This window comes from Tauraco erythrolophus, chromosome 3 (genome assembly GCF_009769465.1).
Source record: "Tauraco erythrolophus isolate bTauEry1 chromosome 3, bTauEry1.pri, whole genome shotgun sequence".
Taxonomy (NCBI): domain Eukaryota; kingdom Metazoa; phylum Chordata; class Aves; order Musophagiformes; family Musophagidae; genus Tauraco; species Tauraco erythrolophus.
This window is the reverse complement of record NC_141467.1, coordinates 38722815-38736461: the sequence shown is the minus strand read 5'-3', so window position 1 is coordinate 38736461 and position 13647 is coordinate 38722815. Positions and strand designations below refer to the sequence as shown.

The window sequence follows — 13647 nt, the reverse complement described above, 5'->3', positions numbered from 1 at the left end:
AGTTGGGGCTCTTCAGCCTGGAGAAGAGGAGGCTCCGGGGTGACCTTATAGCGGTCTTCCAGTACCTCAAGGGGGCCTACAGGAAAGATGGGGAGAGGCTGTTCAGGAGGGCCAGTTGTGATAGGACAAGGGGTAATGGTTTTAAAATAGAGGGAGGTAGGTTCAGGTTGGATATTAGGAAAAAATTTTTACTATGAGAGTGGTAGAACACTGGAACAGGTTGCCCAGAGAGGTGGTGGATGCTCCATCCCTGGAGACGTTCAAGGCCAGGTTGGACAAGGCCCTGAGCAACCTGATCTAGTTGGAGATATCCCTGTTCCTTGCAGGGGGGTTGGACTAGATGACCTTCGAAGGTCCCTTCCAGCCCTAACCATTCTATGATTCTATGATTCTAAGTGATTATCTCTCTCTGTTGTTGGAAGACTTGTTTGCAGACAAAATTGAACAAAACCTCCAAAATAACATCACAGAAAAGCCCCAGAGGATGTTTATTTTGCCCGAAGCAAAAAGATGATGATGTGTGCCAGCACCAGCATATCAGGGGGATCTTCGTGTGACAGCACATCTGTGTAACTTTAGCCTGCTTGAAGCGAGGGGACAAAGGAACAGTAACACGCCAGGTGGAACCAGATACATATAACCTGTGACAGAAATGTCACACCGTGCATGAGGGGGGTTGCTGCAACGTTAGAGATCGGTAAACAAACCTATTCAAGCCTATCCAGAAACAATAAAAACAATGAACTTGTAATCCCAACCGTTAAAGGGAAAGAAGGAAGAAACTGTGAAACACTGTGTCGTGGCTCCGAATGAAGCAGGAACAAGCAAGCCATGTCCTCAGCTACAGAAGGGCTTACGAAAATCTTACCTGCGTGATCCAGGACAGGGCTGTTGGCACCGCAGGTTTGGTACAACGAAGCAAGGTCCTTTGGAATGTATGTTTTAAAGATATTTAAAACGTCCAAACGTTTCTCATGCCCGTCTGATCCCAGATCCTGTTTGCTGGAGTGTAAAGCCGGAGAAAGTCCCGCGGTGCTAGGCTGGGGCTGCAGCAGTGGACTCGCTCGTGCTACCGCTGTGCAGTTTGCCAATGTCCTCATCTCATTCCCAACCTTCACGTGAGACTCCCTCTGAGGCACCAATGGCTCTTCGTGTTTAGTGTACTGCTCACTTTTACACAGAGGATGATACTGTGGCGGTGGGTGGAATTTGGCCTTCATGGACTCTGACACACAGTGCTTACCTGGAGGGGCAAAACTAGAACCTCCTTGGGGAACCATGTACTTTTCCACTTGCTTACTGTTGGTGGGCTGTGTGCTAGGCCTGGATATGACCGTCTGAGTAGGTGTTACACTTCTGCTATAGCCTCCCATTTGCATAAGTTTGGAATTTGCTTCGTATTTACTTTTTTGTTGTGCTGCTACGCTGTACTGCTCCTGGGAATGGTTTAACTTGGGCTGTCTGTACCCATCCAGACCTGATGATAAGCGTGGACCACAGTGGCCAAAGGCATGACCGTCCTTTGACTGATGTGTACTCCCAGACTTGGCAGTCATCCCGACAGAAAGAGAGCTGCTTTTGGATCCTGGCAATGCACTTGGCACTTGAGTGCGTGTAAATCTGGCAACAGGCAAAGGCTGGCATTCCTTACCTCCAAGAACAGGAGGGGGACCAGTACGCCCACTCCTCGCCAGAAAGACCAGGTTGTTTTTAATACTCTTGAATCCGTTCTGTTGAACCCAAGGGGGGACCATCGAGTTACAGCTGATTTTGTGCAAAATTCTTTTGTGCATCCACAGAACTTCAGGGTAGTAGGTCTTGTGACTGCAGAAAGGACACGGGTAGACCATTAAAGCCGCCTGCAAGGATGTATTCAGATGTTTATTGCATGAATTATCCCTTGTTGATTTTTCACTCAAATCGAGTAGAGCTACCTCTTGAATTTCAGCACCTTTTTCTATACAAGGATACTCCCTGTTTAAGTCTAGCAAATTTTCTCTAGTGCGACCAGTCTGCACTTCAAGTGACATTTTCAAGTCCATGACTACGTTTGAAGATGTCTGGCCCACACCTGAAGCAAAGCTAGCAACGCGACTGGAGCAAGGAAGCCCTTGGCTGTGGTGAAATGCTGGCATCTTTATGTCTGCAGAACTTTTTATATCTTGGTATTTCAAAAACGGTTCCTTGATGACGCTCTCCGGTGCTGACACCAGGGGAGGAATCTCTGTTTTAGATTCCCTGGCCTTGTTTTCTCCGGCGTTGCAGCTTCCCAGCTTCGGGAGTTCACCCAACTGAGATGTTACCATCGGGGTTTCCTCTTCAGAAAAGTTGCAGTGGTACGGCTTTTCATCTGAATGGGACAAAGAAAAGAACATCACTGTCATCTTATGAAGAAAGGACCCCAAAAGACAGAGCAAAATTCAAGATTAGAGTGAGATAGCAGGAGAAAAAGTAACTTTGGTATCAGTATCATAATGACATGCTACAGGCTAAACGTACTATATAAGCAAGAAAATCTTTAAACAAGACGTAACAGTTCAATTTATTTTTAAAGATGACTGCGACGTCTGGATAAACTCTCTAACACTGCATGCTCACGACGTTCTGAAGAACGAACAATTCAATAATATACCCATGTTAAAATTCTGGAACTGTGAGAAAAATAAACAAATATGCAATCATTTAATGCTTTAACGAAAGCAAAGATAATGGAGCCAGATAAGACTGACTTAGTTAAAGGTCTGTCAGTGCTTCCATTACATGCCTCTATTTTCAAAGGGTTTATAACTCAGCAATAAAAATTGGCTCCACACGGAAACCGAGCATACAAGCAAGGTACAGCATACAGAATAAATTGCCCACTTAAGAGGGACTTTTGCAGTGGCCAAGAGTAAAAGATGAGTTATAGAGGACGTAAATTCAGACTTTTCCACCCGTTAGTTTAAAGCAGATACATTTTTTTTAAACATATTTTTACGTTTGAGTCAAACTTTACAAAAATTTTATGACTGCTCAATCCACTGAGAGATAAAGAATTCAACATTTTCAGCCATTTAGATTACAGAATTCAAACCAGACGTTCAATTCTTCCTATTTTCTTTTTTGCTTCTCAGCTCTCCAGTGTAAATTTATCTACCTAACACATGTCCTGGAAAGGGAACATACTGGGCAGTAATTAAAGCCATTTAGGGGGAAAGAGAAGAGCAGGATTTGTTTTGCTGGGAGCATGGCTACCTCTGCCCACTCTCCCGACGTCGATCTCTCAGAGTCGCTGAATCCCTCCAAATCAGTTCACAAACCAGTTCCACAGAGATTTTCATCACAGCAGTAATGCTTACTGCACTGAATCCATTTAACATGTAACTGAATTGAATCATCTGACAAACTTTCAGTTTCAATTAACACGCAGTTAATGAGCCACTGCCAGGCAAGTGTAAGGAGACCACGCTCCATCTAAAATGTCACCAGTCCAAAGTGATCACCACATTTGTAGGAGGGGTGAGAATGGGAAAGGAGCGAACTGCTCTAGAGCTGCATATCCTCTCGCATCAACTCATAAAAGCCAGCACTTCAGAAAAATCAAGTGCTGTTCGTTAGTGCAGCGCAATGCCACAGGCATTATTCTGCACGGTGCAATGGAAGAAGCGTGTCTTCGGCTGGAGTTTCACTGCAAATAAAGTCTACTTAGCCTCGCATTCAATTCAAGCAAATAATTCTTTAGCTTTTGTTTAATTCGAGGTAATTAGCTTAAAAACAACACATAGAGTCACAGCCTTGCAGGGATGAGCGCTCACTCTGCTAAGATTATCTTCCTTTCAAACTCTCTAAGCAGGTAAATTCAGGGAGGAAAAAACCCCACAACCGATAAACTTGTTTTTCCTGTGTTGCAGGGGGCAAGGCTTTGGGAAAGCACATGTCCAGCACTACTAGCCAAATTTACAGTTTGAAACAAAGACACTGCATGGAGCAGTGAAATCTGACTCTGCACATCTGTGTTATTTTCGAAGCACATCTGTCAAAGCCCAAAATATTTGTGCTCTTAAATAAGATTTTAAGGCTTCTCTTTACGATCACAAGGAGTGGCTCCTTTGATCACAGTAGTAAATAATAAAGCAAAGCAAAAACAAATCATTCGGTCCTAGCAGTACTCAGCAGAGACTGAGCCGACCTACGGGCTACGCTGAGCAGAGCGGGCAGGGGAGGGAGGTTGGGACCACTGCCAGTCCCGCTCTTCGCGGCTGAGAAGCTGGGGGGCTCCAGCCGCACCTCAGTCCACCTGCGGAGCTGTGACAAAGGCGTGCATCGGCAGACGTCCGCGAGTCCCAGGTTGCTCTGCGTACTCACACACGCCTTGATGCTTTCTGGCATGGTCAAAATCTACGTACCGCGCTGTTTCGGCAAAGAGGACAAAGTGGAACGGACTGTGAGGTGGCACGGGTTACGTCTGGGCTTGGTCTTTAGGTCTAGACTGTTCAGTTTAGGTCTGTACTTGGGATGGGGGAGAGGAGGAGGAGGAAGCGGGGAGCGGAGGAGGAAGAAGTACAGAAACAGACCACAGTCTTGTGCGCCCCGATAACCACAGGTATAAAGCCTGGGACGGCAAACCTAGAGGTGGCTACCGTCCTTTCAGCTCTATTGCTTTAGTGCAGCCATCAAAGAAACAGGGATTTTCCAGGTGGAAAATGCAGCACAGACTAGGAAACTGATGAAGGCATTTCTGAGGTGTATCTAGGCCTGCAGTTGCCACAATGCTGAAGGCATACACTGACAGAACAATACACGAAAATTTGTAAGGTTTTTACAAAACACAGCTTCTAACATCTCTTTGTAGCGTCTTGCTAGATTCCATTCCTCTGATGTCTCACACAAACAGTACTGAACATACTAGGAATAATTTTAAAAGCTTAGATCAAGAGTCTCAATAGCAATATTTGTGTTAATTGCTCAAGCTGCACTTCTGGAAAAAAAAAAAAAGTCCCAAAATAAAACTACACTCTTACCCTCCCTTCCCCAAGATTTGGACGGACACGCTTTCCACCTGCAAGCCAACTCATACTTCTTCACCAGCACAAAGCACAGCCTAAGCTTTTCCCCTAGCCCCATTCTGCTCTCCACCAAGGACCCGAAACTCCAGACACCGACACCCAGGCTTGAAACGCTGCCACGTGCCATCCTCCCTGTCCTGGGTGGTGGTCCAGGCTGGGCTGCGAGCAGGTAGCAAAAGCCAGGGGGGAAGAGGGGATGTAGGCAAGAGCAAGAGGAGACGGTACGTGACCCAATAACACAGGCAGAGCCTTTTCAGAAAAACAGATTAAATTTATTTCTGCCTGCTCCCAGTCGCTTGCCCCAGCTGAAAAGGGGTACTAACAATCCTTTTAAATCACTGGTATAAAATATTGCTCTAACCAGTGTAGTGCAGGCATTACTGTCACAAGAAACTTTCGAGATTTTATTATGGCCAGGTCAAAGCAAAAAGCCATGAATGGGATGCCTTTTGCATGATCTCCAAGGACTATAACTCACATTCCCCATTGAAAGAGTTCTTGGCTAAGCATGCTCTCACTTTTTATCCTACAGTCCCTGTCATCTCCTCATGTTTGTCTCAATTCCTTTGTTTCTTACTCAAAACAGCCATTTACCTGTTGAACTCAAGAGTGAGAAAGGTCCTTTTAACCAAACTCCTGAAGTGTTACAGTTTTTCTGTGTCATGGATACCCGGCCAACAGCTGACACGGACGAATTTTAAGGGTGCCCAGCTAGGAGGTGGCTGCTGATGCCATCGCATGCTGTTGGTTTGGCCATAGCTTCCAACATCGGTGGCATCACAGACCAGAAGAGAGCAAAGCAAGACAGCAGGGAACACTTAACTATATGAGAAGCCATGGTCTAGAAACATAGGAACATTCAGTGATTCGACCAGTTCTTCAGAAATATATCTAATTGCCATCACTTAGTTATGTATCTTACACAGGCAGATAAAAGTGACTCCCCTTCTCCACACACACACACACACACATACACATACACATCTCCCTCTTCTCTCTTTCTCCCCCACATGCATAAACTCCACTTGTTTCCTCCCCGGTTCTGTTTCTCCACAGAAACTAATTTCAGAACAGGCCACGCAGCTGTTTTAATTCACAAGGCTTCCTATAAAGTAAACCAGGCTACAAGCCTGAGGACAATGAAACCGTCATTTCTATTCACAAGAGCAGAACTGGCTAGAAATTGGTCCCTTTTCTGGCTAGCATCACAGCACTAGGAGTTGAAGGGAAAGGAGCAGATGTGATGTGTTTGACTTTTAGTAAACATTTGATAGTGATTTGCACTTTTGAGATGAATGCTGTGGCTCGGTTTGAAAACTGGCTGCAAATAAATCATGATAAAAGCAAAGAATAACATTGGAAGAAGGTGCAATATTGCAAAGACTTGTATTAGGTCCTATTTCACTTGGTATTTTCTTTAATGATCTAGAAGAGACTCTAGACAGTATGCTGACTTAAATCTCCAGGAAATTCCGCATTTGGAGGAGCTGCAAAAGTAACGGGGACAAGGAAAAAATGTGCAGGGACTTAGAAAGAATAGAAATGCAGTCTGAAAATAATCAAATGAGATTCATTCTGGAAAAAATGCAGGCTAAGACAAGCGAAGGGAATCAATCCAAAAAAGCCCATGCAGTGGGAGGGCAAAATCTGAGAAGCAGCAATGTTGAAAATAACAGATGTTACAATAGACTGCAAGTTAAATACGAATGCAGTAGGTGAGGTTCTTCAGCTTAGCTTTCACAAATGTAAGTATGCATTATAAAAATAAAATTACCCCTTTGAAGAAGACACTTACATGATGGCTATGCTCCTCGTGTTATTTTAGATATACATACAAACACACACATCCCCCCCTCCCCGCAAATAACAGGCACTATGTAAAAGCCCACAGTAAGCAAAATACAATGGGACATGGAAGGGATAAAATGGCAAAAAGCAGGTTTGCAGCAGAAAATCCAAGTCTTTTATCCTGTGAAAGGAAGGTGCAACAAACAATACTCCATACCTCCAGAGTATCTGTGCAGATCTGCAAATACAGACAAGTCAGAAGACATTCAGAGAACCGCAACAGAAAAGTAACCGACCAGAAAATAAGGATGAAGAGTTAAGTGTCCCTCACGTGGCTGAGGGAAGATGGGAGGGTGACGGGCCAACGCCTGCAGCCTCCCCAAGAGCACCAAGCTCCAAAAGAGAGAATTATCTCATCCTGAGCACTGGAATCTATCACAACAATCAGATGCAACTGCATGCAGGAAAACTCATGATGAACAGAAAAAAAAAAAAATCAATTATGTGTATTTGCAAATTGCAGAGTAAGTGTCAAGGGAAGAGACGGAACATCGCTTGGACTATAAAACCTATATGGACAAAGCACGGATTATTAACACATGATAAAAATCCATCCTTTTCAGGGGGAGGCAGAAGGCAAGACTTACTCCTTCCCTTTGCTCTACCAGCACAGCAAACCAAAACCCCACGTAAGCTAATACCCACACACTACAACTGCACTGTAGACATATGCCAAAACCAGTCTTCCTTTCTTACTAATTCCCTATGTGGTTAGCTAAGGAAAGGACTCCTGGAGCGTTCAACAGTGAGCCCCTGACCCTCTTTAGCAGCAGGTTTATCATCTGAGTGTAGGTCAGGCTATTTGAAGAGACCCGGTATCTGTTTTGCAGAGGACAATTTGTCGCACACCAACCACGCCCCCTTTTCTAGCTGCCTGCATGTCTAGTTTTTCTACTCCACATGCTATCCACCACTTCCCCTGCTTTCTGCTCCAGCTGCATCACTCAAGATCTCCAACATGGTGGTAAAGCGGACACGAGGTGAGAGACAACCCCTACAAACCCTCTTAGGTTTTCTTACAGCACAAGGCCACGTGCCACAATGGGATACTGGGAAGAAAAAGTTACACTGTTTTGAAGAGATCCAGCTTCTCATCTGCAAAGCTCATCTTGCTTTACATGTTGCGAGATGTTTACAGACGCAGCTACACCAGCTCCCCATAATTCAGAAAAAGAGACGACCAAGGATTAGAACGGAGTACTCAGCACTGCAGGATGGGGCAGGCTGTCAGGCAAGAGGGTGATGCTCAAGGGTAGAAACCACATGACCAACTAATATCCCTGCTTCTTCTCAGACTAATTTTAGAATTGACGGTGAGTGGTTTTGGCTGAAGTTTTTAGCAGGGCAGAAACACAGCACAGCTCTTGAGATGCTGGCTGATACAGATGGTTTATCAGTCAGCCAGCTCACCCCACCTCGAAGAGGTTTCACTTCAGCAGGGGGAGGCGGGGGGGGAAGCAGAGTAACCCCATCCTACGCCATGGCCTGGGAGTGCACAGAAAACAATTCCCAGGTGCCCCAAGAAGTCTCACCTTCGTCTGGTCACGAGTGAGGTGTTTCTGGTTGATACCACACTTTTTCTTCTTTTTCCTTTTTATATGCTTTTCCTTACTAGTTTTCAGCATTTTTTTTTCCTCTTCTTCTTGTGACTAGATGTTGGGGAGTTACTTTTTCACTTCCATACAATCAGCTATACGTTTCTAATAGCGCTATACTTCCATCCTTAGCAAATAAACCCAGATCACAGGTTTACCAACCAGAACTAGCAGCCCTTCGGTACAGTTTGCATCCATGGTCTCCATTCTCCTTTTCTATATCTAAACCTTACAGTTCCTAAAATGACTTCTCATTGACTTTTTACTCTCATAACTGACAATATCAGGATAAGGATGCATGATGGCAACTGCCAGCTTTCAACCAAGTATTTCTTGGGAAAGGATGCCAACTATGAAAAAGCATGATCTCACAAGTAGAGGGAGAAGAACTGCAGTTTCACATCCTTGCTTTTTGGGAGTGGGCTCAGGGAGGGGAAATTATTATCTGATCGAAGCGATTTTAATTCTTTTAGGCACCTTAGAGTAACGAAATTTAGCTTTTTTTCCTTCAACTCTCTTCTTCCCAAACAGTACTACTACTGTTGCCATGATGATTAAGTGACTAATGTTTGGAGGCCTAAATTCAACTTTTCATGGTCATAAGACCATGCTATTTTTCAGCTGGGTTTTTTTGCACATTTGTTTTCAGGCTTCCCTCTATTCCTGGAATAACTATGTATGGATTTATTCCAAAGTCTCATTTGCTTTATTTGACCAACTTTACCCTTTACAATGTCTAACTTTACCTAAAAGTTCCTTTATACCTTTGCTGTCGAACGTGTTAAAAATCATATCGCCATGCTCCGAGTGTGCAAATAGCTGAAGGGCCCCATTATATTGTTCGCCTCCTTTCCTCGGCCTCCTTCCATCAGCAGAGCTGGGGGACACTGCAGGGGATGAAAGCGGGACAGGCCAGCCAAGCACCCAGTCTCCATTCAACTAATCTCTCTGGCATTGTCTAGAAGGACACCTGCTGCTTGTGAAAACAAAACCCAGGGAGCTCTTACAACCCAGGCAGCAAAAAACATGAATAGGCAACCATCAAACTAATTCAATAAAGTTTGTTCAGTTCAGTACTGCACATGTTGAGGTTTTTATATTATTTTAGATTATTACTGTTATTAACATCAGAGATACCGATGCATTTTGGAAATAATCTGAAAAGTCACTGAAATGATGGGAAAAAAAAGGCAAAAATTTTAGTTGATTAAATCTGAAACTTAACCTTTTAAGATGAGTGAAATCTGAGTTTGAGAACAGTTACAGTATAGCACACAAAAGATCCCTTTCTACAAGGTATTCCCTAGCTCTGTAAAATTACAAATTCCTTTGCACAGCAGAAATACTTCAGAGTTATGTCGCACTTCAAGGATCACTTTTTTTTTTTTTTTTTTTTTTTAAGAAAAGAGAGGCCTGAAAACATCCCCCATCCACCTAGCCACAGATGCAAAGGCCAGCAAGGTTACTGGACTTTAAAGCACAATTAGAGGATAGATGCCAACAAAGTAACAGAGGAACTAGGTAGAAAGGGTATTGGGTCCAAAAATCTGTGAGTCCGAAGTGCATATTTTTAGGTATCAGAGGCATGATGAAAAACAAGCTGGAGAGTTCACAGTGAACTTTTTCTTTCCAGCTACTTGTATATACGTTTTGTTTAAAGAGTATTTGGCTCTGTTGTTATCTAGGGTACCGATGCTACCAGCCTCCCAAAGGCCAACTGGCTGCAAGAGCAGCTCCACGTGCAAATTACTCCACTCTCGCCTCACGTTGTAACTTTTCGTCGCTCTCAGCTTCATACAGGTGCACATCAAGTGCAAAAAGCTTTGTGCTGAAGTCCAAACACAAACTCTCTTCCAGCGCCGGGTGCTTTGGGATATGTCTCCCAGGTATTGGCCCTTCCAGAGTCAACACAGATTTTATTTGAGGGTGAGAAAAGGAAAGCATCTATGGCAGAGCACGTAACAAAGTGAAAGTGCACACGTGGGTAAGATGGCTGCTGCTGGCAGCGTGCCACAGGCACGACATTTCCAGCATTCAGCACATCTCTCCGTATCTCCTCATTGGGATTTTTTTGTAATTCATTATATATATGGTGCACAGGAATTTGGGGCAGCAGTAGATGTAGCGACAATTTACTGACCCTTTCAATTTTGTATTCCTCACACAGAGGTGCGTGAGGGTAATCTCTGCCCAGCAGCAGGGGAAAAGCCCCACAAAATAATGGGTATTTGTCTGCCAGTGAACCTGTAGCTCCTGTTATGGGAATATTTCCAAGTGCACTTCTCACCCTCCATCCACAGTAACTCAACCCAAGGGTAGTTAAGACTTCAGTGGGGCTTTTGCAGGTTGAAAAAAAAGCCTGTCCTTTACATAAGGAGCTGCGAGGATGTGACACAGAAATGATCCGAGGGCTGGAGCACCTCTCCTATGCAGAAAGGCTGAGAGAGTTGGGGTTGGTCAGCCTGGAGAAGAGAAGGCTCCGGGGTGATCTCATAGCAGCCTTCCAGTACTTAAAGGGGGCCTACAGGAAAGCTGGAGAGGGACTTTTTACAAGGGTGTGTAGTGATAGGACAAGGGGCAATGGATTTAAACTGAAAGAGGGCAGATTTAGATTAGATAAAAGGAAGAAATTCTTCACTCTTGAGGCTATAACGAAGACGTTTTTCACAATGAGGGTGGTGAACAGGTTGCCCAGAGCAGTTGTGGATGCCCCACCCCTGGAGGTGTTCAAGGCCAGATTGGACAAGGCTTTGAGCAATCTGATCTAATGGAAGGTGTCCCTGACCATGGCAAGGGGGTTGGAACTAAATGATCTTTAAGGTCCCTTCCAACCCAAACCATTCTATGATTCTATGACACTGCTCTGTCCAGTCTCGCACAGCAAGGCTACAACTAATGCATCCGATCACTATGTGGTTGCCGCATCCTGCTCCCATCCCCAGCACGGTCCCTTCTGGGACTGGGGACTGGACCTCCCAGTCGTGCCCCACAGCGACCTTTTGCCCTGTGAGCTTCAAGAGCATCCCGATGTCTTCCCATCTCATGCAGGGTTGCTCCAGCTACAGCCGGGCAGATCACAGTGCCAAGAAACTAAAGGGAATTGTCCACATTACACGTGGCTTTTGGACCTCTGTCCCCACCTCGCAGAACTTCGAACCTGCTCTTCTTCCCTTAGAAATGTTAACACCAAAGTGCACAACTGGGTGCAGAGGAAAGGGTCCATCAGTCCCACTCGCGGAAGGAGAACACGAGGACCAAACCCGAGCGAAGGCACCACAACAGCTCAAAGCATACAGGCACTTTCACGGTTCCACATCACCAGCCAGAATCCTGGAAGGTGCTGAGGGAACAGTAGGTACTTATCTATAAATTACTGGGAAAATAGAGAGAGAGTAAGTACACAGGACCAATAGAAAAACACTTGCAGGGACTGCTTGCCAAAACGAAAACTGTACAATTTGGCATTGCCTTAAATGTTGCTGCTCATAATACACTTAAAGAAAATTATGGGATATAAAACCCCTGGAATGCTCTGCAAAATTAGGAAATGATTAGGCCAGATGATACCTATTTGACTCTAGCACAGCTCTGTCGTAATTCCAGAGCTAACAGTAATACTGTATGAACTGGTCCAAAACCTAAGCAGAGTACTTCCAGTACACGCTGTAGCACTTCTCTCTGTGTGGCCCTGCCAGTTAAGTTTGGTGCAGGTAGAAGGAGGAAAAAGAAAGGGCCCGAGACCATTAACATAGCAGGATACAGAATTAAATCTGAGGGTGTTGGATTTGGGTAGGGGCTGTTCTGTTCATCTGGGTTTTGCTTTATTGTGGGGTTTTTTTTCAGTTTTAGGCATAGAAAAAGAAGTGCAATTGGTTTTGATGCACCAAAACTACTTGCAGAGGAGATGGAAAATTACGACTCAGATTTTTTAACTTTTCTTTTTAAGTAAGTGGCAGCCTGCCTGAATAGCCACTCCAAACATAGACCCAAACAGCTGTAAATCTTTCTGGAGATTTTCCCTTTCGTTCCAACAGTCAGACTTGCCACAATGTCTGCTCCAGAGCGCCTTCTTGACCACCGCCTGTTCCTCTTCCTTCAAGTGTATCAAGAAGAAAGGCTTTCCAGGCCAGGACTGTGGACTGGCTGTCATCCCATGCAGCTTAACATTCCTCATCCAATATTTCATTTCTCCTATCGTTTGTTAAATGTGGCTAGCATATTGCCATACATCATAAAACTCTTTACTAGAGCTGCTCAGCCTAAAAACAGAGGGTACAGCTGTGCTGTAGGCTAGCATTCTTCAGAAACACCTATGCTGCAGCCTGCAAGCCCAGCGTGGTAACGCAGGTAGCACAGCTACGGAAATAAGGAGCTCTGCATGATCTAATTCATCTTGTTTCTCCTGCCGAAGGCCACGCTACCATGGCCGGTGGCTCTGTTCACAGACTTAAGGCAGTCAAGGATCTCTACTCTGCGTGTCAGTCACATCGAATACACTGGCACATCACAGAAAAGAGAACTTACATTGTAAATATTGAAACATGCACTAGTTATACAGTAGTTGGGCAGAAAATCTGCTTCCTTGTGTTAAGAAATTTTTTCAGGCTTTCCAAGGAAAGAGAACTTTGGTAAGAGAACAGAAGAAAATAGGGCCAGAATAGGAAAAGAAGCAAGTCAGATCAAATCCAAGACATAGGCTGGACAGACTGAACTATCATCACTGGAAACTGGACGTCCTTGGTGAGGAGTGAGATTGCTGGATCATAATTATCACCGCAAAGACATGGCAGGACAGGTGAGGGGCTGAGCCCAGCAGGGTGTGGGATGTGCAGAGTTCCCTCAAGGTACAGGAAGGCTCTAAGCTACTGATAGATCAAAAGTCGGTTTGAACAGCTCTGCTCTGGATGGACCAAAGGGAACCAGAGCTCCCAGGGAAGACGTGGCCACAGGCACGCAGGCAGCCTCTGGCCACTTGGCCAAGGCCACCAACTCGGCCCCAACCGCAGCTGAACCACACCAAGTGCGCCGTGTCGGTGCCATACAGCCCGCAGCCCCGAGCCACGGCCCTCCAGAGCACAGCCTGGAGGTCCTGCCTGCCAGATCCAGTTCCCCTCCACCCAGCCGCCAGCTCGGCACGGGCAGCATTTGCTCCCATTGAC

The 13647-nt window shown here is 45.1% G+C and overlaps 1 protein-coding gene across 2 annotated transcripts in view; it reads right to left on the bottom strand.

Moving 5' to 3' along the window:
* Positions 1-13647, bottom strand: part of ZNF516 (zinc finger protein 516) — a 61080-nt gene that overhangs the window by 14429 nt on the left and 33004 nt on the right. For both annotated transcript variants that reach the window (XM_086609168.1, XM_009983876.2), the window contains exon 2: positions 869-2350. In XM_086609168.1, the coding sequence (XP_086465294.1) occupies positions 869-2350 (1482 nt within the window). The remainder of the gene's footprint in view (positions 1-868; positions 2351-13647) is intronic.